Here is a 25829-nt window from a genome sequence, read left to right as displayed (position 1 = left end):
TCCACTCTAGTTCTACATGCTCTCTAACACCTATTTCAACATACAAAAAGTTAAACTTCTATAAAGCGGCTCTATATTGACAGTTGTATAATACTATTTTATTACAGCTGGCTGAGTCGATGTGGTGTTTCTAGCAGAGATTTTTAGATTAGGATTTGACAGGCGGCACCTTGATTGCTCACTTGTCTGCATCCTGTTAGACAGTTCCACGTAGAGCTCAAGCAAATATTACTAATGTAGATCGAAGGGGAGAAAAGGACCTGCTCGGCGCTGAGGTATGATTCACAGATTTTCATCTGTGGCGATTTTCATGTGGCAATCCGTGAGAACTGAAACACACCTTCAACGCCAGCCCTGCGTATCCCTTTTACCCTAAACCTCTTGTAAACTTTCCCGTTCCTCAAGCCACCGGTGGGACCCACTGTTTCTAGCGTAGCTTTTTACCAACCCAACGATAAAAAGACATTAGGACCACTTGACTCCCCCTCTTTCTTTCCATTACCCCCCGCTAAACCGTTTTAGGGAATTTATTTCAGAGAAGTATTCAATCTATCACAATTCGTGTGACACGAACTAACCAGCAGGAACTTCCGCGTGCTGTAACGCTCCGCGACTTGAAAGTTGTGCAACACCTTTAGTAAACACTTCCTCATATAGGAACAAGAATAAAGCTGAACCACTCACTGCCTCTCATTCACTGCCCGGCACGGGGACAGGCTGGGGACCCAACTTTCCCACACCACGGAGGTTACTCCTAGGAGACAAACGCAACCGAGATGACCAGCCTACTCCTTGTTTCTGTTGTTTTGCTACATTTGCAACAAGGTACGGCTCTTTATTTATTTATCTTTTTTAAAAAAACTTTAGTAGTCATTGTTATGGATAGCTTTGTACAGCTTTTATGGATTTTTAATTATTAACATGTAGATAATACGGAAGAACAGTGAATTAAAGGCATTGCAAACAAATGGCATTGCTGAAGTGAGGGATATTTGCTTTTTTTCTTGTTGTTCAGAGTGATTATTTAAAGTTCTCTAGGTAGAGATGTACTTGTGTGAAAACCGGCCGTAGATTGCCTAAAGATCCAGAACCGGTTAGTTGTGTAAGCCAATTAAGAAAATACTTCTCCTGCAAGTGAGCGGACAATTTATCCAACTGGGACAACTTATTACACTGACAGCATTTTGGCTGTAAAACCAAAGACTTTTAATTGAATTCAATTAATAAAATTAACTGAATTAAAATAGTTAGTACCATTATTATCTGTGTGATACTTCAGGTTACAGGTATTTAAATGACTTAACCTTAACAGACCACACTTTTTTCCCCATCCCCCCCCCCCCCCCACGTGCATTGTTTCTTTCAATTCATGTCAACAGGGAAAAGATTTTTTTCAGAGTCTGGCATGCACACACACGCAGAGGTTTTATATACATAATTGGACATGTAATTTGTATTCAAGCAGGTATCTTTACGATTTCATTATTTGCACAGAATACCTGAAAGAGCGCACAGTGCTAATGCTTAAGGTGTTACATATTTTGTTTCTTGACAAAACCAAACCTCCGTTGCCAATGAAATCCTCACTAATGATTTTTCTTCCTGGTTTAGGCTCTTGGAAAAGTACGTAATTATTTGTTCCTTATTAGCACGATTTCTAGCTGTTGTACGAGGCCCAAGGAACTTTTTTCCTCCTTAAAGCTACCGACTCAAGACAATGCATGAAGCCACAATATACTGAGTCGATTAAAAAAACCCCAAACAACCAACACCCTACCTCTAAGAACCTATTTGTTCCAGCACAAAACCAACCTATTTTCCTCGAAATGCTGTTTGTATCACACTGCAGGAAAAGGGAAAATTTAGTTCTGAGTCTCCATCCAAGTCCAACCGTCTGGGCTACAGTTGGGTCTTGTATAAAGAGGCTGTAACGGGGAGTGGGTACATAAAACTATCTAAATAAAAGAAAAAAGCACAGAACTCTACCCTGAGAGGCCTAAAATCATGACATAAGAATCTACTTTAAGCTCATGGAAAGACTAAGTCTGCTGAGCAGAAGATTTTTTAAAAAAGTAAACCTAATTCCTTGCTTAAAATAAAAGATAAAGCATCATCATAACTTACAACACCAAGCTTGCACTCTGCTAATGCACAGATAGTCACTGTGTAGTGGCTCAGCTGATCTAGAAAATGTATATATGGTGTATATATATACATACACCATATATATATATATATGGTATATAGTACCATTATGCCCTCGTGCCCTTCCCTACAGCACTCATCTTTGTCAAAATACAACCGAGTTTATTCTGCAATTAGTTTTTGAAAGAGTTTAATCAAATAAACCAGTTGTGAAGAATTATTCTGTTTATTTTGCTGGAACAATTTGCATGAGGATGGGCTCTGTTATAACAGATCTAGAAAATTACAATAATTGGATGACCTACTCTTGTAAAAATCTGGCCTTGAGGCAGACAATTAAAATGGGAGTTGCACTCTCCCTTTGTTGTTTGTGGATTTTGTGTGTGTGTGGGGGGGGGTTTGTTGTTTTGCTTTGTTTTTTTCCTTTTCCAAATACAGCCCAGCGCTGAGCCCTCAAGAATTTGCCAGTTCAGATGAAATGACCTTTTGTAGGAGATTAAAGAGCTTAGGAGGCATGTAAAACCTGCTGTTGCCTTGCTGGAAACCAACACGTCTCTTGTACGACCCTGTTTTCCCAAATGCTGCACAGCAGCTGCTATTATTAACTTCAAATGATGCAACGTATGCTGCCCACCCCTGCAAGCCGTGCCATGAATTAACTTATGCCAAGAGCTTCTTAGAAGCAGAAAACAAAAAAAATAAGCTTTTCATCAGCACTGCATTTCCTCAAGTCATTTTATCGCCCCTGCAGGCACAGGAGATGCCTTACGCCAGGAAAAAAGGACTGTGCGAGTTGGGGGATTACCTGGATTCCTTACCAACTTCAAGATTCCCCTGCTGTACTGCCTATCTCCTATCATCTTCCTTAGTCTTGCTCAAACACCTTCTGCAGTGTCCTGGTTTTGGTCCCAAGGCCGTAACCCCCCTCAATCTGATTTAATAGCTGAAGAGTGGGGCTGTTAAAGAGCTTTCTCAAATATTCCTGTGAGAAGACCAGCAGAAAAGCTTTCTAAAGCAGAAATCTAGGCTTGCTCCAGACTTGCAGTGAACTCCATGAGGTTATTTGATTATCTAGAGGCAATCTTAACTTGTGTGTCATCAGGGGATAAGGATCGGGGATCACTAATTTCACAGAACCGTGGAACTTGATTCACGTCAAAATGCAAAGGTTGCACCTTGCGTAGCTGGTCTAGCACATCGGTACTTGAAACCACTTACTGGTGCTGGGGAAAGAAACCCAAAAGCGACTTGCATAAAATATTTCGACACCTGGAAATACTCAGGTCTGTCATTTCATCTGAAATCCAGACTGTAACAAACCTCGCGTCAGGTCACGTAATGGGGGTGACTGCTCAACAGACCAGATGGGTACACACCAGGGCAGGGAATACACCAGAAATGGGTGTCGCAACAGCTGAATGACTACACAGCCCAAAAGAATCAGTCTTGACAGACATGAAATACGGTGTTTAATAAGTTATTACTGTGTTTTCATAAATATTCATCTGTTTCTCCCTAGGGAGCACCAGCAAGAAATTACCTGGAGTTGAGCAATACGAAATAGTTTATCCACGGAAATTGCACACAGTACATAAAAGAGATGTAGAAAGAAACAAAGAGGTATTAAAAGAGATAAATAATTTACTTTTTCTTTTTCTTTTTTTTTTTTTTTTCCCCTGGGAGATGGGGAACGTTTTGTGGAGGCAGAGTACCCTTGGTTTTCAAGGGTAAGAGTGTCTGGAGCCAGACATTTGGTCTTGGAAAAGGCAAAGAGGGAGGTACGCGCCGTATGCAGGGCACTGCCTGTGTGCCACCCCTGGGTATGCTGTACTTGCATCTCTGCAAAGATGTAGGGTTTGATTCTACTCAGATTTTTAATAACCCATGTCCTTTTTAGTTTGAAGTGAACGGAATCAAATGCCTAAAAGCAAGCACGCTTTTTAATAACATCCTCTTGAAGTATGTAAGTGTTTGAATCTAAGCATCCGCTTCAGTGCTTTCCCAAGTATGCAGGATATGCGCTTAAGATGGTAGAAATGAATTTGCAAAGTTAAATTTGTTCCTTTAATTAAAAAATATGAAACAGAGTGACCTCCTGCTTATTCTATAACTGCCAGAATACTTATTTTTGGTGGGAAGAGGAGGAAAAGAATGCAGTTGGCAACTCAGTAACAGCCACCTCACAGCGAGCTTGGAAATTGTAACAGTTCATATTCTAACACTTAAAACTGTTTACAGACAAAATACGATGACACAATGGAGTATGGAATCAAAGCCAGTGGAGAGGAAGTCGTACTGCATCTCCAAAAAAATAAGTAGGTTCAATTCAACTTTGCCCTTGAGCATTATTCCGCGCTGTAAATGCCTCTGTAGGGCACTCGGCGTACAACGAAACAGGACGTAGGCTCTGCAGGACAGAGGGATTTTGGTACAAAGAACCTTTCAATCCCCATGAAAGAAGAGGAGGGGAGAGAAAGCATCATGTCACTGTTTGGTCATGTCAAATAACTGCACAGGCATATCACGCTACCGTGATGGGATGACTTGCCTATACTGCTAAGTCTGCTCTCCCATTTTATTTCCTAAACGGCTCAATCCACTGAATGTTTAATGTTTTCATATTATTTCACAAGTTTTCTCTGTCTGTGGAGAGACTTTGGGTTGTATTTATTTGTTCTGTGCTGGTAGAAACTACAGAGAACAAGAGAAATATCCATGAAATGGGGCTGTTGGCTCCGTACGCTTTCCAAACATGGATAATAATAATAAGATCTTGCAATAACCCTTAATAATTCAGCTTCCAGCACTCCCTGCCTTAACGTTACCATTGTTGGAATTCGAGTAGTCCAACACATACTGGCATTGACAAAATGCTTCATGGAAATGGAGAGCAAGGATTGCTGCAGCGATCAGCAGCATTAAGATGGGCTGCGCAGGGGGTGCAGAGAAGCAGCGGGGGGTTTTTTGCAGAACACAGCATACAAAAAGTCATCCAAAACCATACAGAGCAACCCAAAATAAAGCACAGCTGTGATTTTCTGCTTGCTGGCTCCACCGTAATATTTAGCATAGGATCAAACAAGTCTGCTTTCTTAGGTACTTTTCAAATAGCTGTGTAAATACTATGATCAGTTCATGTTAAACATAGGCGATAATTAACTGTTTGCCCCTCTAAATATCTGGGGTGGGGGTGAGGGCAGGAAAGGGGATTACATTGTACTAAATCTTGCTCTTTAAAAAGAAATGGATTGCGATAGTTTGGGGTAGTTGCCCAAACAGAAGTAATGTAGACTTGCTCTGCTTGGGTAAAACTACAGCCTTGGCTTAAAGTTAAGCATTAACTTAATGCTCTGCTGCGTAGGAGCCTGGGTGCGCAGAGCCTTGCAGGATCTGGCCTTCCATAGCAAAAGGCAAACGTGTACGCTGGCAAGGAACACAAAGGCACCTTTCCCAGTGGTGGCAGAAACAGAATAATTCATTCCACAGCCGTGATGCCCTCCTTTAAAGGTTCAGGAGCACACACGTGTGCAAAAATAAGGGGGGTTGTGCAGACCAAAAAGAAAACCCAAGTTCAGACAGAATGATTACAGAGAGGAAACGAGATGTAAAAAAGCTGTGAACAAAGGAATCAGGCAAATATATGTTAGTGTGATCTCACAGAATCTCTGCGTGTGCACGCATGTACGCATACGTGTAGGCACGGGCACATGTGAAACAGACGGGGCAGCTTTGCCGCTGAACTAGAGCTTTGCTAATTACAGTCAGTGGGGGTGAACTGGGAAGGGAAGGGATCAGAACCATTTCACACACACCCTGGAGCGGTGGAACTGCCTATGTGAATCGGAGGCCAAAAAAGGATGAATATTGCATATGTAATTGTACATTTACTTTCAGATCTACTAGGAGATTAGTTTATACCGATGAAACAAGTAGACTTTAATTGCTTTCTTATTTTAGAAACGTTCCTTTGTTTGAATAAGGATTACTAACCAGCAGAATTCCCCACCCAGCAGCTTTGCTTCCCTGGTTTTTCAATACTAATAATAACCTGAGTAATCATTTGAATTCCTGACATACTTTGCACATTATGTAATCGCCTCATTCCTAGATGACTGCTATTTATTTTGAATAATAATTGCACTCGACTCTTTGCAGGCGTCTATTAGCTAGAGACTACACTGAAACAGTTTATTCTGACGACGGTCAACAAATAACAACAAGACCTCAGATCAAGGTAATAAAAAAACCCAAGACCTCAGATCAAGGTAATAAAAAAAGGTTTTCTTCCCCCATGCTGGCAGTCCTGAGTTCTGTGTGAGAGTCACGGGTCCATGAAATGCTAGCACACATCAAGCAGAAAGAAAAGATTTTAAACCAGAATTTAGGATGCCCCTGAAGGGACAGGGAAGATGCGACTTGTGACATTGGCAGAATGACACTGATGGACACCCGGTAGAGAATCAGACACACGCTTTGCCTTTCCAAAAGCCAACCACTTTTTACCTTAATGGCTGTTCAACACATTTTCTGAGCCAAATTTCTCTCTCTCGTCAGGAAAAGGGAGTGGAGCCAGGGCCATTCTGCCACTTTCTACCTTGGCAACTCGGTGACTCGCTGTTAATCTCAGTGAGATCAGAGATTCTGGTACGGACACGGGACACGGTCCCTTGTTGGCTCCCGGTGCCACCCACGCTCACAAGTGAATGGACCGCAGGTTACCCCGGGTGGTTCCTCTGAGCCATGACAAATCAGTCATTCTGGTCCAGACACAAAGGAAGTCACTGCAGAAGTTATTTTTTAATTAACTCTGCAGCCACGGGGCTGATGGTCCACAGAGCCCTCACCTGAAGCTTTGTGTCCCATGTCACGTCATGTGTTGTAACACGTGGCATACAACGCCTAATATCCTTGCTCATGGAGCAATTAGCAGGAAGGGGAGGACCTTGAGTGAAGTAGATGCACATAAAAAATTCTGAGCCAGCTTTCTTTTTGTGGAAAAAATGCCATTTCTGATCATTTCAGTTACTTTCACTCCCTGAATGGACCCTGCGAATGGCAGATAACACCTACACCTCATTAAAGACAATCTCAAACATGCCAACCAGGGCAGCTTGCTGAATCCCTGCCTTCTGGATACTTTATGATGAGCTCAGGAGTTTTTCTTTTGTGCCCTCAAAAGATGGAGAGTAATCCTCCACCTCTTCCTCTAGTCTGCAGTTTGTTGTAAGGAAGTCGCTGTGTTGCAGTGGAAGGCAGGCAAAGAAGTGGTAAATAAAATAAATGGCAAATAAAAGTGAAACCAAACATCTATGAGAGAGCAAAAGGCACAAGGCATCGGTTTGAATACTGTGTTACAGGTCTCTCTTAAGAGATCTACTAAGGAAAACGTTATGGGTAAAATTTTCCACCATACCTCATTGATTTTGAAGCCTCTTTGAACGCAGAAGTGTTCATTAGACCTTAGATCCTTAAGTCAATCAAGTCACAATAGTTTTGCCCCTAATCATATGTTTTAATGTAATATATCCATTTTGACCTCATTGAAGTGAATGCATTTAATTGTTGGGTTGATATTAATGGGTGTTTCCTTGAAATCTGGCCACAATAAAACCATCCAATGTGGACCTTAATTCAGCAGAGCACATCAGTATATGCTCAGTTTTGAGCAGCAAATACAAATATTCCGATTTTCTAATTTTATGGTGTATCCATCGGCGCCCACCCTGATGGCATGTGTCCCAACCTGGGTCCCCCGGTGTCGAGGGATAACAATGATGGTACTGTAGCAAACGTGGTGACAGCCACCAGCTTTTTTCACTGTAGTGATCTCGTCTGACGGGAGCCTTCCTCAGACACTGCAGTTCGATGTAGCTTGTAGAGAGCGTGGTTTGCCTCCTGAAATCACTGGATCTAGGCTAATCCATTGCAGTCAACGAGACATGGCCCGATTTGACGCGTTTGTTGGTTTTTTTTTCTTTCTAAACAGGATCACTGTTATTATGAAGGTTACGTTCAGAATGATGACGATTCTGTAGCAAGCATCAGTGCCTGCGAAGGTCTAAGGTAAGGCAGAGGTTTGGCTCCCAAAGGATATCGATGGCCAAATATGTATACTGTATGAGGATAAATTTCCCAATATAAAAAAAAAAATAAATCAGGATGTAAATTAAGTGGTGTTATCTTTCGCTTATGCTTACAAGGAAACTGGTTCAGCAAAAAAAAAATAAAAAAGGGAAAGAAGGGAGAAAGAAGTTACCTTCCTACTTCAGTTTCAGAGCTTATAAACTGGAAGCTAAAGAAACAGTGATAACAATAAATTTATATGATTAACTCCATATTTGATCTGGCCATAAATCATTTGGTCGTGCTTATGGTAAACATTTAAGGTTGATGCTGCTGAGTGATAGGAACCTCCACTGACACTTCAAGAGAAGGTTAAATGTTTAGTGCTACAGCAGTCCCAGCATCAGGAAGTTCAAGCTTTTTGTATGAAAAGCTCACTTAAAAGATTCTGCTCATTTCTAATCATTGATGAGGCAGTGGTATACCACAAAAAGGCAACAGGATGGCTGTTGGGTCTGAGAAGCTGCTGCAGAATGTTTTCCTGATGGTTAGTGGAGTCTGGCCAAAACCCAGATTTTCTTTGTGAACACCTCTTGCATAGTTTACATGTTAACACAGAACACTTATTTTGACATTTGCTGCTCAAAATGATTCAAAACTCTTAATGTCTTTCAATATTTCAGCTTTTCATCTCAATTAGAGATGAAAAATCATCTTTGGATTCCCACTGAACTGAAATTCACATCTCAATCACCTCTGTTAGGAGAAACCCCCCAAATGTAAATCTAATTCATTCCTAAACCCGTTTCTTTTTGACTTGACAGTCTCCTACTCAGAAACTTCACTGACCAGCCAAATCTTCCAACTGACTCAGCAGCTTTGATTTCTGCTTTTAAATTTTACATTCCGCCTGCATGCTGCCAAACTATTCCATTGCATCAGTGTTTGCAATGGTCTGTATGCTTGGGCTAAATAAATGCCATTAAGAGATACTGTTGCTACCTTGATTTAGTCCTGTGGATTCAAAAGATCACAGTCTAACTCATTTTCTTAGTGGTTATTTTGAGACCCGTGGTCAGAAGTACCTCATCGAGCCCTTGGGAACTTCGGACACAGACGAGCATGCGGTCTATAAGTACGCGAAACTCGCACAAAAGTCCATAAAAACCTGCGGTCTGATCAATAATACCTGGGAAGAGGATTCAAATGACCCCATCAACGACATCTTCAAATCCAGCAACAGTCCAGAAGTAAGTACGTGGTTAAGCAACAGCCCAGTAAGGACATGTAAGCAGAGAACTTGCAGCCGTAGGAGGACCCCGAGTAGCACAAGCCCCGCTCTGTCTGGTGGCACCTCCAGAAAAGAAGCGATTGCAAACGGAGAAGCACCATCAGATCTTAAACGAGTGCAAAATCTCACAGGTCTGAGATTTCAGAGCCACCACCTGAGTTAAGCCCTCCTGCACGTTACCAATAGGTGCCCATGTGCATCTTTAAACATCCAAAAACTCCTTAATAGCTAGCCTACCTTCCACAATCTTAATCATCATTTTAATAGCTAGCCTACCTTTCCGAACGAGGCGGTCCTGTTCTAAATGACTCAGCTAAATAAATACCCACATCAGCAATACCTGGGTTTGAAATTGCAAAGGTTGAGCCTGAAACAAGCCTTAGAAGTCATTGAAACGTATCATTTTCCTTTAGATGAAAGCATACCTGAAAGCAAAAAAGTATCTGGAAGTTTACATAGTGGCAGACAATACTTTGGTGAGTACTGAAACGATTTCTTCTCATTTGACCCGCTAGACGTAAGGTTTCTCAAGAGGTACTACTCATACCCCTCAGCTCCGACTAGTACCCCAGTGCTACGCTGTGTTGTACCACTGGCTTTGGCTGGGAATAGGATTTCCTAATGCTCACTGATTTTGAAAATCCCACCTGGAGATGACAAGAATTCAGAAAAAAAACCCGTACAGCACCTGTCCTCTTCTGCACCCTACACACAGAGAGGCATTTTACAAGGGCCTGATCTTGAAACACGTTGTCTAATATAATAATACAACAAAAAACCAATAAGTAGACCAGGCATGGTGTAGTCTGCAATGCAGTCTTCTGTGGGTTATATTTTTTTCTGGTAAATCATAATTTTCCTCTCTTTTTTCTAACACACTACATTTACTTTTTTAGTATAAAAAGTATGAGGAAGATGTTACAACCGTCAGACAAAGGATATTTGGAATAGTCAACTTCATTAACACGGTAAGAGCAGAGACAGGGAAGTGAAATTGAAACAGAAGTGATTTATAATGTTTTTCTTTTGCAAACATCACGAATTTTCATTACGACATGCAGGAATAAATGAAAACTGAACTTCACTGTGATTTATTAAATACATTAAACACACCTGTCCATGCTATGCTATTCTTTGCCTTCAGATGCAAGATTTCTATAAAGGAAGATTTGCACCCTATTTTTTCATACTTGTTAATGAAATGATGATCGAAATCCTTCAGAAAGATTGAAGGGATTCCTAATATCTTTTGCAAGTCAAATTTCTTCAAAAATATTGCTGGCATTTTCAAATATTTTAAGCCATTTTTCTAGTAGGTTTAAATGTGGGGGAAAACGAGATTCCATGTCTTTGTTAGGGTTTTTTTTTTTGCGACTTCAAAGTGTGGAAAAACTTAAATCAGGTCTGGAGCGGAATAGATGGCAAGTGACCAAAGTGAACCGGTGACCAGGATGAGTGTTTGTTTCGAAGTCTTCATAAGGTACTTCATTTTTACAGCAACACTCTTTCTCTGCTGCAGGTTTATAAGGCCATAAATATCTACGTGGCTTTAACTGGCCTGGAAATCTGGACGGATGGTGATAAATGCCCCCTGAGCCGCGCCGCGGGGTTCACTCTGGACAGTTTCTCAAAGTGGCGTTTATCAGATTTACTAAAGAGGAAAAGAAACGACAATGCTCAGCTGATCACGTGCGTATCGCTCCGTTGCCTGTTTGCATTTCCAAATACGTTCAAGGAATTTGTTCTTTAAAAATTGCTCGCCAAGCTGGCAGCCGCTGTCTGTACTGAGTGGGATTTCATGCTTTCCAATCCTAGACCAAAAGGTGAGTGCAGGCTCTCTTGTCTTGCTTTTCTTTTCTGCATGGAGCGCGATTACCTGCGAGGACGTAGGATGGAAACTTTCCATCCGAATCCTTGCAAAACCAGGCAATGTGAACGGTTGCTACGTCCCAAACTCCCCTTTTCCCTGCTCTGGTGATGGAACAGTTGAGTGCCCCGAGGATGGCAGCACGGGCTGACAACCTAAGGAGCCCCAACGTGAAGTTTAATGGCTGGGAAATGCACGTCGCCAAACTAAACCGACACTCACTCCACTCTTCTGGCTCCCGTTCAATACCCTGATTCATCCAAGCACTTTGCTACGTTGCGAGCACTTCATCAAGCTCTTTACCCTCAGACAGATGCTTTGAGCCTGATGAACTGCAACGTAATTTAAGTAATTATTGTATTAAATCAGGGATGCAAAGCAGAGCTGGGAATTAGTATATGCTTAATGCCTTCAGCCTGGTTAATAAAGCAGACTTGCCTTCAGATCTGCCTCCTGGTCACATCACGGCACATCACTCTGCCTTTCTTCTTCCTTGCAGAGGCTATGACTTTGAGGGGACCACGATTGGATTAGCCTTCCTAAAATCCATATGCAGCGATACATATTCTGCAGGTATTATTCAGGTCTGATTTATTTCTGTTTATTTTAATTTTTTAAAGTGTTGGTTGTTTTTTTTTTTTTAAATGTTTTTTGCTCAACCAGCAAAGAACATTAATGACAATTGTTGGGTGTACGACACTTTCACTTCCCTGTCTGGTTCACATCATTGTTTTATTAGACTGTAGACATTTGCAGTCAGAGCTTTTATTTTAAATAAAGTGCAGACAGTAAAGAAAGCACATGCAACACATGGTATCTGTGTTAGTTAAACACCAACATCAAGCTCAGACACCTGTACTCGGAGTACCAGGCTCCAACAGAGTCCAAGGAGAGAAATAAGTTATTTTCTGCCTCTACCTTAAGGTTCCCTGTTTTGAATGGGGAATTGGCTCTGACTCTCATGATGTATATCCTCAGTTTAGCCACTTGATTACAGCTGCCTAAACTACTGTAGTTAAACTTCAGCCTCAGCAGGAACCCACAAAATCCAAAACTTTACCAACACCACCAGCAACTCAACCGTTGCACCCAGCTTCGGATGCTGGGCTTGTTGGCAAGAGGAATAACCCACATGAAATTCCAGCTTTCCCACACCATAAGGAAATCCCAGGACCATCGTTAAACCGGAATGCTCTTCCAGGCATGGGGATGCATTTTGTAGCAGCGTGATTTGCAACGCCACGCTGGAAGAGCATGGCCAGTACAGTGCCTCGTGCTTTAGGTATTTCCACTACCACCTGCTGTTGATACCTCTGGATTTTACTCAAAAGAGTAGGATATTTCCTTCCCTCCCTCCCACCAAGCAGCACAAAGCACCAAGCTAAGAGCAAAGACGTAGCAGGGTGTCTGCCTTGCCGTTCTGTGCAAGCACAACAGTGACCTTGGTGTAACGAGTAATAATTATATCGCACCCACATAATTACCCTAAGCGCAGAGACAGCTATCCAGAGAGAGGATTAAGAGCTTCAGATGTTCAGTTCCCCTTAACACTCAGCTGATACTTGGCAGCCTAACTTCCTCATGTTTATTTAAAAACTAATTATACCCATTTACTCAGTGGTATCATCTTGTTGCTATTATAACATAACACAGCATAAACTGTGGAATAGGCACATGCACTGATTGAACACCGTATCAATCCTCGTGTAGCAGCAAGGATAACCTCACATGAAGAAAAATTGTCTTATTTCTTAGCCATGTGGCTTCTCCGATGTTCCTACTTGTTCTGTACTCGTAGAAATAACAGCTTGTTCTTGTCTCTGCAGGATCATAACAGAAATGAAATTGCAGTTGCGTCTACCATGGCACATGAGATGGGACACAACCTGGGCATGAGTCATGACACCCAAGCCTGCACGTGTAGTAGTAAAGTTTGTATCATGACAGATACTGTCAGGTAGGAGTTGGGATGAAAAGGCAAGGGAAGGCATTAATGCACGGGGCGCGTCAAGATGGGCTTTGGATAAGCTGCCAGGTTCAAAATGGAATAGTGATTATTTTTGTCCTCTGAGATTATTCCATTCCGAGTATTAAAAAAAAAGAAGAAAAAATTGAAGACATTCCAGGCCCTTGTAAGATATTCCCAGACAGATACCTCCCACCACCAAAACCAACTCAAAACCCAACCCCAACCCAAACTTTAGTCAACTTTTGGATAATAACATTATCTTGCATGTGTGGTGGAGACTCTCACATTAAACCATAAATCATTTTTCCTTACAATGACGACAGCACGGAACTGCTGTGGTATCTCGGATGGCAGAGCTTCCCCAAGATTTACTTAAAGTAGGTTTTTGTTCTCTACTCTGAAGACGTCTCCTGTGCAAACTGCATAAGGTGCTTGCATCTTTTATAAACACCCATTACCTAGGAATTTAGTTGAGTTTTCATCTCCAGCTGAACATCCTGAGCCTCTGCTGGACGGCCCACTGGCAAACTCCTAATGCCTGAAGCATCCAGGCACAAACTGTGTAGACCAGGCTTAAATCTTGTGGTGTGGGATTTATTACATGCAATGCTGACATTTAGCACATGAAGTATTTCCAATCTGTTTGTTTCTACTGGTTTGCACCCGATAGTTTGAGGAATGGTCACTTGTTTTCTTTCCCTTGTAAAGGGTATTGCTTCTCCTTGCCTCTGCCAACCCTTACGTAAATCCTCCCTCTTTCTCAACACAGCTCTATCATCCCCAAGAAATTCAGCTCTTGCAGCCTCCAGAGCTTCGAGAAATACATGTTGAGCGACATGCCAAAATGCTTAACTAACATCCCAGATCCCAGCAGCATCATAGCACCTCCATCCTGTGGAAACGGCTTTGTGGAAAAAGAAGAGGAATGCGACTGCGGTACTCCTGAGGTATCTGCATAACCGGGAATAAAAGAATACTTGGAAGAGGTAGAGAGTTTTATGCAGGCTGTACAGTAGTTGGTTCCTGTTAGTTTCTGAGGTAGTCAGTTCAAAGCCTGAAGTATTTCTGGAGAAACTGTGGTCATCGAATTACTGACCTGCAATGTCAGCATCCCTATCAAGCGCATGCCAAAGGGTGGGAAAGATGACCGCGTGGTTTGTCACGCTGTGTTGACAGAGGAACTGAGGAGGAGGAGAAGCCATACATACAAAACCACCTCGGCAGAAACAAGTTCCCAGCACAACTTCTACCAGCACTTCCATATTCAAACACGCTCTGTGTTCCTTAAGTGCCCGCTCACGGTGGCTGGTGGGGCTTCTGGTGGGAATGGTTCTCAGGACAGAAAAGCGCAGGTCCGAGGGAGCCTCCCCTCCCTCCATAAGCAGGTCCGGGATGGTTCGTTGGGAATGAGGTACAGAGGGGACCGTCCCAGTGCCCTGACTGATGATTCTGTCACAGGAGTGCACAAATGAGTGCTGCAACCCCGAGACGTGCCAACTGACCGCAGGTTCCACATGCGCACACGGAGAGTGCTGTGAAAACTGCCAAGTAAGGCTCCTTTCAATCTCTAACCTCTCGTATTTTCCAAGGTATCTTTTTCCCCCCCATGAGAAAGCAGCAATACACCTCCAAAAACCCGATCTCCTTTACTCCTAATTACTGATGTGGTGCTAGTTTGTTTTTTTTTTTGTAATGATAAAAGCACTAAAATTTTGTCATTACAATTTTTTTTTGTAATGACAAAAGCACTCTGTCCATCCCAAACTACACCACAACTATCCATTCACTCAATCTTTCTTTGTCCATCTCAAACTACACAACTATCAATTCATTCAATCTTTCTTCGTCCATCCCAAACCACACCACAACTATCCATTCACTCAAGCTTTCTTTGTCCATCCCAAACTACACCACCACTATCCATTCACTCAATCTTTCAACCTCTTGGAGAAATGAGCGTTTTGATTATGCGTTTTCTCCTGGAAAGAAAATCTGAGTCACAATCAGGCAAAAATCTTGCCCGTCGACATAACCAACTTTAAATTAGATACGGACCTGGCTCCTCAGGCAACTTGCTGAGTGAGGATGAGATTTGTCTCCCCTAATTTTAGCCGTCTAGTTCAGCGTGAGTTTCAAACAGCACGGAGGAGCAGTGTGTGAAGTGTGCTGTTGCTTTCCCACCCCTTCAGTACAAAAAAGCAGGAGCTGTTTGCCGAGCAGCTAAGCACGACTGTGACCTGGCTGAGATGTGCACCGGCTCCTCTGCAAACTGCCCAGCGGATCGATTCCGTGTGAACGGACATCCCTGCAACTACGGCGAAGGCTACTGCTACATGGGAAACTGTCCCACCCGAGAAAACCAGTGCAAAGCTGCTTTCGGACCACGTAAGTACAAGCTGGAGTTGAAAAAATAAAGTTGCCTAAGGCAAAAGGGGAAAGAGGGAGGCAGACGTTGTCTGCTAGCAAAATTGCAAGGATCGTCTGTAAATCAGGAACAGTTTATCTAGAGGAATGAGTTCTAGTTCGTAGTGTACAGACACTGGTTTATTATATTTAACACTGTAAATGATTCTAATCATGCAAGTTGAAGGTCAGCACATACAGTGCAACATATTTCTAGAGAAATGGGAAGTGGCGAGCGCATTCCTCTTTTGCACAGCATTTTTGAGCTCACTTTGCAAAGGAACCAAGAGGGTATTCTTCGCTTGATAGGAAAAGAAAACATCCGCATTTCAAAAGAATGTCCAAATTTGACACACTTTCAGGTTTCTGAAGGTGTGTGGTGGCTTCCCCTCTTCCCGGTCCTACACCAGTTCCTGTCCTGGCTGTGTCCCTTCTGTCAGCTAAGATCTACTGGTTCATACTGGGGAGAGAGAGAACACAGAGGGGGGTTCCGCTGGGCGTGCACAGCGCCGTTGCAGTGCCAGTGGGTGGTTCAGGCCCGTGGGTAACTTCACTGGGAAGGGCCATTTCCTTACCAGGTAAAGGGAATGGAATATTCTTAGTTCTGCCAGGCAGAGAACCTCAGCTCACGCCACCGCATCTTCCTCTTTCACAGAGGCGACCGAAGGTGCAGCTTCCTGCTACCGGATGAACGAGAAGGGGGTATATTATGGATACTGCAGAAAAGAAAAAGGTAGTCACGTCCCGTGCAAAAAAAAGTAAGCACTGTGTTACAGAACTCGCTGGGATTTGGGAAGAGAGGCCATTCCTATTCAAATTAAGAGACAGAGTCAAAGAGCGCAGCCTTTCAGATGGCACCCATCTCCCTGTGTCCCTTGTCCCTTTGAATATTGCGGTGAGCCTCGGGGGAAGCTCAGAAGTGGAGGTCAGGTCAGTTAAATATCCTTTTCTGTGGGCTCCCTGAGAAGCTCGAGAGGAATTAAGAACCTGCCACCTTCTCATAAACAGAGTTGAACACACCACAGACCAAAAAACCCCCCACCCCTTTCTGCAGCTTTTTCTTTGGAGTCCCTGCACACAACAAAGTCAGGCTGGAGGAGAGACCAGCTCAGATAGTTTTGCTGTGCCATGCCGTTGTTCCAGCACCTCTTGTTCTCCTTCCAGAGATATAATGTGCGGAAAGTTGTTCTGTACTGGGGGGAAGGAGATGCCTCAGGATGGGAGCCTAGTGACTTTTGAGTCCTGCAAAGCAAGTTTTCCTAGACATGGAGAAGGAGACCCAGGGATGATTCTCAATGGAACCAAGTGTGGGAATGGGATGGTTAGTAGAGAATAGCTTTTCTCCTTGTTTCCCCCCCTCTTTCAGTCTTGCTCCGACCGTTAGCTCTTTTACCAGACAAGAAAGACTTTCAAGCAAGGAGGACTGAAGTGGACACTAAACTTCTGCTGAGCTGATTTGCCATATCTTCTGCCTTACTCTGCTGAGCTGATGTGCCATACCTTCTGCCTTACATCTATCATAAATCAGTAGCAAAGCTAACGGGAACTGCTATCATTCCGATTTCTTTGTGCTTGACTGCTGCCTTATTACTTTTTACTGACATAAATGTATGTGGCAAGAGAAACATACCTTTGTATGAAGGGTTAAAGGATCACACATGTATTACTATTTTTAATTATGTCTATAATGGATGTGCTAGGCATCACTGGGTGCTATTCCCAATTTCTTTGCTATATATTTCTACTTGAGGGGGAAGGGAAGGATGAATGATTGAAGAGGAGTGGAAAGCAGTGATGTCTGTACATCTTTGTCACTTCCCTTGGCTATAAAATACCCAAAGGTCGAATGAAAAGTTATATCCACATATTAAACTCCTAACGTAGGTTTAAGTGATGTGCTGACCTGTTTCTATGCCTCCTTTTACTCTTCATCACTTTACACAATAACATGCAAGCTCTGCATGTTCTGAAAGCGATAAATCACTTTGTTAACGTTTGTCCTGTGCATTTCAGGTGTGCAGCAATGGGGAGTGTGTCTACGCCGAAGGTTTCTTTAGATCAACCAACTGCTCTGCCAAGTGTACCGGACATGCTGTAAGATTAGAGCGTTTTATGCTATTAACTTTTTTTAAAAAAAAAAAAAAAGAGAGAAAATTATGCATATCAGCTACAGACCATATTGATGCCGGTATTTAAGGCATTGCAATAGGAATTTGCAAAAAATGTTGGAGCCAGAAGCTTCCTGTATATTTTTATGAAAGTGAATCTAACCTGATACAGCATCGGTAATTTTGCTAAGGAAATGGGAGGAGGTGGACACAGATCCTGTGCCAGGTCCTGCCTCGCAGCCCCAGTATCACAGCTGTTCTCCTTCAGGCCAGCTTCTGTTTCGGGAAGGTGACTGGGCTTATCTTCTCTGAACATTCAGCAACCTACAGATGTAAAGAGTAACAACACTGCTGCCTCGTGCCTTGTTCTGTAGCTGTCACTGCAGAAACCCCTGCCAAAGGCACGTGCTAGCGGCCAGCCAGGCCTGTCCTGTGCAAAACTGCTAAATTTTAGGCTATGCAAAATAAGAGGGGTATGAAACCTCATGGCATTACAGCCTCGCTTGTATTTCCAACCCCAAGATATTCCTGGCTTTGTGCTTCCCTAGGTGTGTGACCACGAGCTGCAATGCCAGTGTGAAGAAGGGTGGGCACCACCAACCTGCGACAGCTCCTCGGCAATCACCAGTAAGTGCTGGGAGGCCACGCAGTGGGTACTGCCAACCCTTGGCTGAAACGAGCTGCTTTCGCTCCAGCGAGACAGCCCTACCCTGCTCCGGGGGCCAGAGCATCTCGTTGCAGGTGCTGCATCCCCAGGTCTCCGCTTCCTGCACATCTTTGTCATCGCAGTTGATATGAATGACTGCAGGGAGCTATTTTTCTGTCTAACCCGACAGAAGTGAAACACCCAGGAGATTAGAGTAGCAGGCTTTCCCTTTCTCCATCCTGAGATAACAAGTAGCCGTATTAGCCCTGTCAAACGAGCGGAGGCAAGCTCCCAGAGGTTTTGCTGTGAGAGGGGCGGGCAAGTTCATTTCCTTATCATCTGCGTGGAGCTGGCCTCCAACTGATCTACCTCGAAGGGAAAACACTTTGTGTACAGTTTTCCATGTGTTTTGGGGAAAAAAAAATATTTCAGCTTGTGTTATTAAATATTTTTGTCCCCTCTCCATGCTCAGCAGAGCACTGTCAGCTCCCAACGCTGTGGCTTGGCTGAGGCTTTAGAATTGCTTTGTCGAAGGGAAATTGTGAAGCATGAATTGTGTATGATCCCAAAGGCCTGCACCCAGTTTTGGGTAACACCCTTGGAGAAAGAGAAGAGGGATGACACGGAAATGGTCTCGGAGGATGGATGGACAGGGCTAGGCTCGTTTAGCCCTAGGACAGTGCAGAAAATAACCAGAGCTTTCAAATACGGCAAAGACCGGCAGGAATACATTCCTTTAGTCACCATTTGCGGCAGGAGAAGCCATGAACTTGAGCAATAGCGAGGACAAATGGGGTCTAGACCTTGTGAAAAAAATGACTTTGATGGTCGTGATGGGAAACCGCCCAGTAACAGCGGACCTTTTAAGAAATAGCAACTTGTGCTCTCTCTCCCTGACAGGCTTCGCTGTCGTTGCCGGTGTGCTGGTTGTCCTTGCTGTCACAGCAATCGCAGCAGCGTTACTTATCCGCTTCCGACTACTCAAGAAGAGGTAAGATGCTTATCCCCATCAAGGGGAAAAAAACAAAACCCAAAGCCAAGCCGCTTCTGGATGGGGTTTAAGCTAGGGTTTTCAAAGGAGGTGGAGGGAATGACAATACTGGAAAGCCAAGGAAGTTGGTCCAAAAATCCCATAGCTGGGAGAGACCAAAGACCTGATACTGTAACTCCAGATTAATCGGGAAGGGAAGGACATGACTACATGACACAGCAATAGGAGTAAGGCAGGCATTCAACTTCAGCAGGTTGGTTTTTCTACTTCAGTCAGGGTAAGATTTACAGTTAAATGTAATATTTGCATAGCTGCCAGACCAGAAGGGGACCTGGAGCCACAAACCAAGTCTTTGTGGATCAAGAACAAAGATGCAGAGAACACCCTGTCCTGGCAGCACCCACCCAGAAGGTAAGAGCCGGGGGGGCACTGTGTCAGCTGTGGTCTCCCTGGGACTGTAACCAAGGGGTTGAAACATGGAAACCCATCAGCCACAGCACGCTACACTGCCTCAAGGGTTTCAAAATACTCATCTGGGGTTGCAAGGACAGCATTGTGAACGCCAGCAAGGGGAGGGGATGGGAACGGAGCAATGCTCCCCAGCAAAGGGGCGTGCAAAGGGCATAAACCAGGTCAGGGCTCCATCCAGCTTAACCCTTTCCTGCTTTCAGGTGAATGATAAGAAACTTCTCCTTCCCGTACCTCCACTGCAAGAGAACAAACCACAGCTCCGGAGCGTAAGTACTTCTAGAGAATTTCTTTGCTTTCCCGTTGGCTTTGGGGAAGGCAGCACATCCCGGTTCCTGCCACGGTGGAGACAGGCAAGGACAACCTGGTCCCGGAGGCTGGGGAAATCACTGAGCTCCAGAAAAGACCCAGCGTGTTTCCTCAGGGCCAAACAGCACGAGGCATCCCTGCTTATGAAATCACTGCACCTTTTTACCCCTGTCAATGCCTTTTTTATAGAGAACTCAAGCCTGCACGTTCCCCTAGGAACATGCAGATGCACACGTACGTGGTACGTAGATGGGGTCAGTATGTTTCACATTTTCTTCTTTCACAGCCTGCCATGAGGCCAAAAGGTCCCCCACCTCCCGTTCCTTCTACCAAACCAGCCTCTTGTTACACAGAGGAGATTTTTGTAAGTACAACCTCACAACTTCTCACGTCCTTCATCTGAGTTGCAAATGAGTATCAGAAGCTAATTAGTATTTTCAGTTTCTGACTGTGGCTGGAAAAAATTGATAATCACAGACATTCAAACCACATATTCTTTAGGGTAGGAGTCACCTTTTCTGCCACATAATCCTAAACTGCACAAAATAATCTTAATCAAGGAGTCCTGTAAACCATCACAAGCCTTTCTCATTAGCAATAGTACATGGAGTCCAAACCAACAGGAATTTCAGGTGTAAACACAACGCAAACAATGAGCATCTTTGCTACTACAGATGTCTGCAATGGTCCCTGTGTTGTAGAGGTGTGGTGGTCTCTAAGGATGCCACCTGGCAGGGGATCTCCCTCAGTGTGCATATATACATATATCTAGTGAATTCTTAAAAAAAACCTTGGAAACCAGAAAAATCCAAGTATTTCCCATCAATAAACCCAAAGCATCCTACTTCAAGGGAAATGCTTCCCTCAAATATTGACTACCTCGGCATCTGGCCCTCCCGCCCACCCAATACAACCCTCTTCACGCTGCCAGCGTCACTGCATGGTCCTGCCTGCATGAAAAATGATGGATGAGGACTAAATAAATAAATAAATTTAAACTGACCATATCAGCTTGGTTATAAAACCACCTTTAAATCCCACTGGCTTTAGAGATGCTTTCCTCAACATGCACCTCGAACACGTTGATCAGCTTCGGCTTCCAAAGCAGTCTTATTTGAGCATGGATACTTGATACAGATTAATTCAAACCCTGAGAATAGCTCAGTGGTCTTCTGAAACAGGAGCTCTGTACCCCTTGTGCATTTATATTATTGTGCCTTCTTGCATGTGGATAGATTAATCTAATTCACCCCTAGCTTTTGCACCAGGAAAACGTTGTAGTGAATACATGAGGGAACAGTAGCAGCAGCTGAGGTCTGCAGACGTCCTGCAGCTGCTCAATCAGCAAAACCTGACGGCATTTAAACGACATTTTTTGTTACAGGCACCAGAAAGAAAACCTGCTCATCTCCCAGTTCCCAAAGGCAGACCTCCACTTCCACCAAAGGTAACCGGAGTTCAGATGGGAACAGCAATTCCTTCGGGCTGTAATTCATTGACATGGCACCAGGCACACTGCGATTTAACTCCTTTTTTTTTTTTTTTTTTTTTTTTTTTTCCCCCACGTAGGCTTTAAAACCTCCGATTAATCCCAGGGTATGAAGCTTCTGAAGTAGGGCTGATTGAGATACCTGGAATTTTCAGGGACAATTTGTACGTCCCTTGATTCCTCCACTTTCAGGCAACCAAGATCTCTTTAAAACAACAACGGACTGACAGCTTGACAGCTGCTTTGCAAGAACAAGTTTGCTTTTTTCCAACAGCGAGGAACCTTTTGACGATGACATCAAGCTGCTGTCCAAAAGGAAACAAAAGCAGCATCACTACTTGCACTGAGGTGTAGGCTGGGAGTAAGTTAGGAAAGCCGTTTAACACATCCTAAGCCCTTGGCCACTGCCGCAAGATGTGGCTGCACTGGGATGCCCTGCGTCCACACTGCTTTTCTGGGTACAGACCCGGGAAGATCAGAGGAAGCATGGGTGTTACGTGTTTGTATAATTGTACAATTTTTGCTACATTTCCGGACCTTTGCCAGCCCTCTCTTTGGCGACAGAGCAGACCTCCTCTCCTCCATCTGCAAACTGCACGTTCTGGTCCAAGAATAATCCTTCCCGCCCTTGGGGGAAAAATTTGTCCTCACGGCCTGAGCTAGTTTTCAAACAATTGGGATTACACACTGGAAATGCACTGATTCTGGCAAGATCCTTTTGGATCGAGTTCTCTCATTAATCCTTAGATTACCTGTTCAACAAGCTTCCTCTGCTGAGCTGGTAGGACTGGAGACAGGCTCCGAAGCGAAGCACGCGGGAGTCAAGCCACTCGCTGCTTGCAAGTGCTCCCAGAGCACGACTGGCTTGCAACTGGCTGTGCCAGTTTAAAGAGAGCTCCAGCTGCCACCACTGCACTTGGACAGGAAAAATTTAGAAAAGCGCAGTCAACAAAAATCCTTAACGATTTATTTCATTTGCCCCTCAGCTCCAGGAATAGCCGAGCATTTCTCCAGTCCAGGATATACACACCTTGATGTTTTCATTTAATCGCTCTTGCAGCGGTGTGTGTTATTGTAAAGTTGCTAATGAGAGCTGGGCTGGGCACCAGGGTTTGTTATTATGGGACAGCGTCGCAGCGCGAGGCTTTGCACGCCGGTTTATTACTGTGGGGTTCTTCATTCGCTCTGCCCTGCTGGCATCAGCATTGTTGACACTATCGGCCTGCTGGCGTGGATCTGCATGATACTGTTGGCGCTGATGTTAATGATACAGTGAGGGTGCTGGCGCTGATGCTATTGTTACCGTTGGCACTGATGTTCACGCGGTTGGCATCCATCATTTTCAGTTGAAGCGCACAGAAGGGTTTTTCAAGGAACAAAAATTTTACCAGGGGTGGGGGGGGGGAAAGGAAAAAAATTAAAAAAGAGAAAGAAACAAAATCGTCCGGGACGCAAAGTACTCAAGATTTTATAGAGGTTCCAGTCTGAACTGGATTTGGGTTTGGATCGGGATCAGAGTCAGGACAGACCCAGATGGCTTGTGCTGTGGCTCAGGAAGGCAGCTCCCAGCCCTTGGCCGTGGCGCCTTTGCCCAGGCAGAGCACCCGGCCACCAAACTACCAAAACAAGCCCTGGGGCCTCGGGCCAGCATCCCACACTCCCCTGTCCCTGGGCTTGCTTCTGACCAGGGCCTGTTAAGACTTTTTAAAAAGCCCCATCTTCAGAGGGCCTGAAAGCTTCTGCTCATGTTCACGACCCAAGTTCACACCCGCAGAAGTCCTGATCCACGTCATCTTGTCCGGCTGCTGACCATGTACCTGCACGGTGACGTCTCCACTGCAGAGCCTTGCTATTTGCAGCGAGCCTTACCACGGCGGCACGCTGCACATCCATTATGTCTGATGCAAAAATGCATCTAAAAAACCCCCAATTTCTTCTTCTGGGCTCATCCATCGTGTCTGATGCAAAAATGCATCTAAAAAAACCCCAATTTCCTCTTCTGGGCTAGGCTTGCTCTGAGGTTGCCGATCAAGTACAGACGAATGGAATTACAGCCCTCAGTTTGAGGAGTGACGTGTTTTGGTTTTGTTTTTTTTTTTTTTGTTTCAGGGTAAATGTTACTGGGAGAGCATCGCTTTTTTTCTGCTTTGCCTAATTGTTCCTTTATTTCGGTTGGAAACGGATTTTAATCTGTCTGTATGTGGCTATGGTGTAAAGACTCAGAACTTATTTTTTATGACCTGTAATTAATGTATTGACAAAGATTTCTGTATTAAAAGTATTCTACCTAAACTGGAGGTAGTTGTTTTGTCTTATAATCATTTGCACATGAAACACTCAACAATAGTGTAAAATTAGGATAATTTATAATATTGCCAAATCCCTTAAATTCCCAATTTAGACAAAAAAGATCATTTACAGGTGTTGCCAAACCCTGCCAAGTTAGCCAGAAAACTGAATTAAATTTATAATAAGTGTTGACAAGGTACTACATCACAATTTCTCTGTCAGCTTAAAAATCTACTTCTTCATGGCTTCTGACCTTGTCCACTCTACGAGCACTCAAGAATTTTCCAAGGACACCGAGATTTGAAACAAGCTGAGGTCTAGAGCCTTGCTTTTTCTTAATTTCCTTTAAGATTCAACTCCCAAACCACCGAGCTTGGGTTTACGTTCTCCTGCAGAAAACCTGCACCCTGCCCGACCTGTGCGGGCTCCAACCTCGATACCTGAAGACTTTCAGCAAGCAAACCTGAACCCCAGCACCCGAGCAGAGCACAAGTGCTGTAGAGACCAAGCATCCATCCTCAGCAGTGACTTACAGTAGAACCCTAAGAAAAATTACATCAGAGCACAAAAATTACATTGAGCAGTTTATGATTTACAGCTTTTCTCGGTCCCAGCATCCCTAGGGCAGGTGATGGTATCTCCTGCAGTGGGGCACATGCTCTGTGGTTCCAGCCAGGCCTGGCACAAAGGGCTGCTCTGTAGGTACAATCTATTTTTTCCGTTAAGCAAACGTGACATCTACTGTTAAAAAACCTCTATTGCAAGGGGAAAGTGAACCCAAGAACACCGAAGACATCTCCAGCACTCCGCTTGCCAAGAACCTGCAGTAGGTAGCCCCAGAGGGCTACTGCATCATCGGCTACGTTTCCCTCCCTAGTCTTTTCACTAAACGGCAATATTTTGGTGCGGGTCCAGCTGTTCCCTTCTTCCCGGTTCAGGGTCCCTTGCTCAGCGTGATTTGCCACCCAGGTGGTACAGCCGCAAGCCCATGGGCTGGCGTCGTATGGCGAGGTCCAGAGGGGACCCTGGCACAGTGCCATCGCCACCGCTGCACCCACACGGACTGGGAGCCGTGTGCCGGACCCTCCTCTTGCGTCCAGCCCAAAAGCAAAGCAGTTTACTACTGGTTTTGGAGTGGTGTTTGTTTTGTTTTGTTGGTTTTTTTTTTAGTACGAGTGAGCGCTTCACTCTTCCATCTCCCTTTACTCCTTAGGAAAACAAAACCGTCTTTTTTCTTCTATTTCTTTTCAGGCTCCAAATTTACCACCCTCTTTCATCCCTCTTTTCCCTCCCTCTGTCTGAGGGATGCCGCTACCGAGAGCCAGCAAACCTTTTGCTCTTTGCGCCTCCGAACCAATCGTCCCTGTGAGCAGTTCTGGGGGGTTCTCAAAATTAAGGCGCACACCGGACGGGCCATCACGACAGCCCGATGCCCCCAGCAGTTGCCACCTGGCCCTCTGAATCGCCCACTTTGCTGTGCAAATTCCGTGCTGGCCATTAGAGGGCAATGGGGCATGGAGAAGAAGTTTCTCTGGCTTGCTATCAGATGGCTGCGATCATCTCAAAGGAATCAATTCTGAATTTACTACCTCCTCTGACCTTGAGCTATAGGTGGGGGAGACATTAACAAGAACACCACCAGCCAGGCAGAGTGGGGAGAGCAGGGCACATTCAGTTTTTCAGACACAGAGGCACCAGAGCACTAATAAATGGGCTAAACCCAACCCTTGCAACCCTTTCAGCTCTACGCAGCGAGAGGCAGTCCTCATTGATTCAGCTTTCACTGATCAG

The 25829-nt window shown here is 44.3% G+C and overlaps 1 protein-coding gene across 1 annotated transcript; it reads left to right on the top strand.

Moving 5' to 3' along the window:
- Positions 1 to 698: 698 nt before the first annotated feature.
- ADAM28 (ADAM metallopeptidase domain 28) lies at positions 699 to 24041 on the top strand. The gene is made up of 24 exons (XM_040618173.1): positions 699 to 825; positions 3665 to 3765; positions 4384 to 4460; positions 6301 to 6379; positions 8132 to 8208; positions 9263 to 9458; positions 9913 to 9975; positions 10396 to 10467; positions 11019 to 11188; positions 11866 to 11950; positions 13193 to 13323; positions 14105 to 14282; positions 14794 to 14883; positions 15525 to 15720; positions 16394 to 16496; positions 16903 to 17059; positions 17752 to 17832; positions 18395 to 18473; positions 19393 to 19483; positions 19795 to 19894; positions 20155 to 20220; positions 20547 to 20624; positions 21645 to 21707; positions 21830 to 24041. The coding sequence occupies exons 1-24, from the start codon at positions 777 to 779 to the stop codon at positions 21860 to 21862; spliced, it is 2415 nt and encodes an 804-aa protein (XP_040474107.1). The 5' UTR covers positions 699 to 776; the 3' UTR covers positions 21863 to 24041.
- Positions 24042 to 25829: the final 1788 nt, after the last annotated feature.

The sequence above is a fragment of the Falco naumanni genome, chromosome 19 (genome assembly GCF_017639655.2).
Source record: "Falco naumanni isolate bFalNau1 chromosome 19, bFalNau1.pat, whole genome shotgun sequence".
Taxonomy (NCBI): Eukaryota; Metazoa; Chordata; class Aves; order Falconiformes; family Falconidae; genus Falco; species Falco naumanni.
This window is presented reverse-complemented; position numbering and strand designations above follow the sequence as displayed.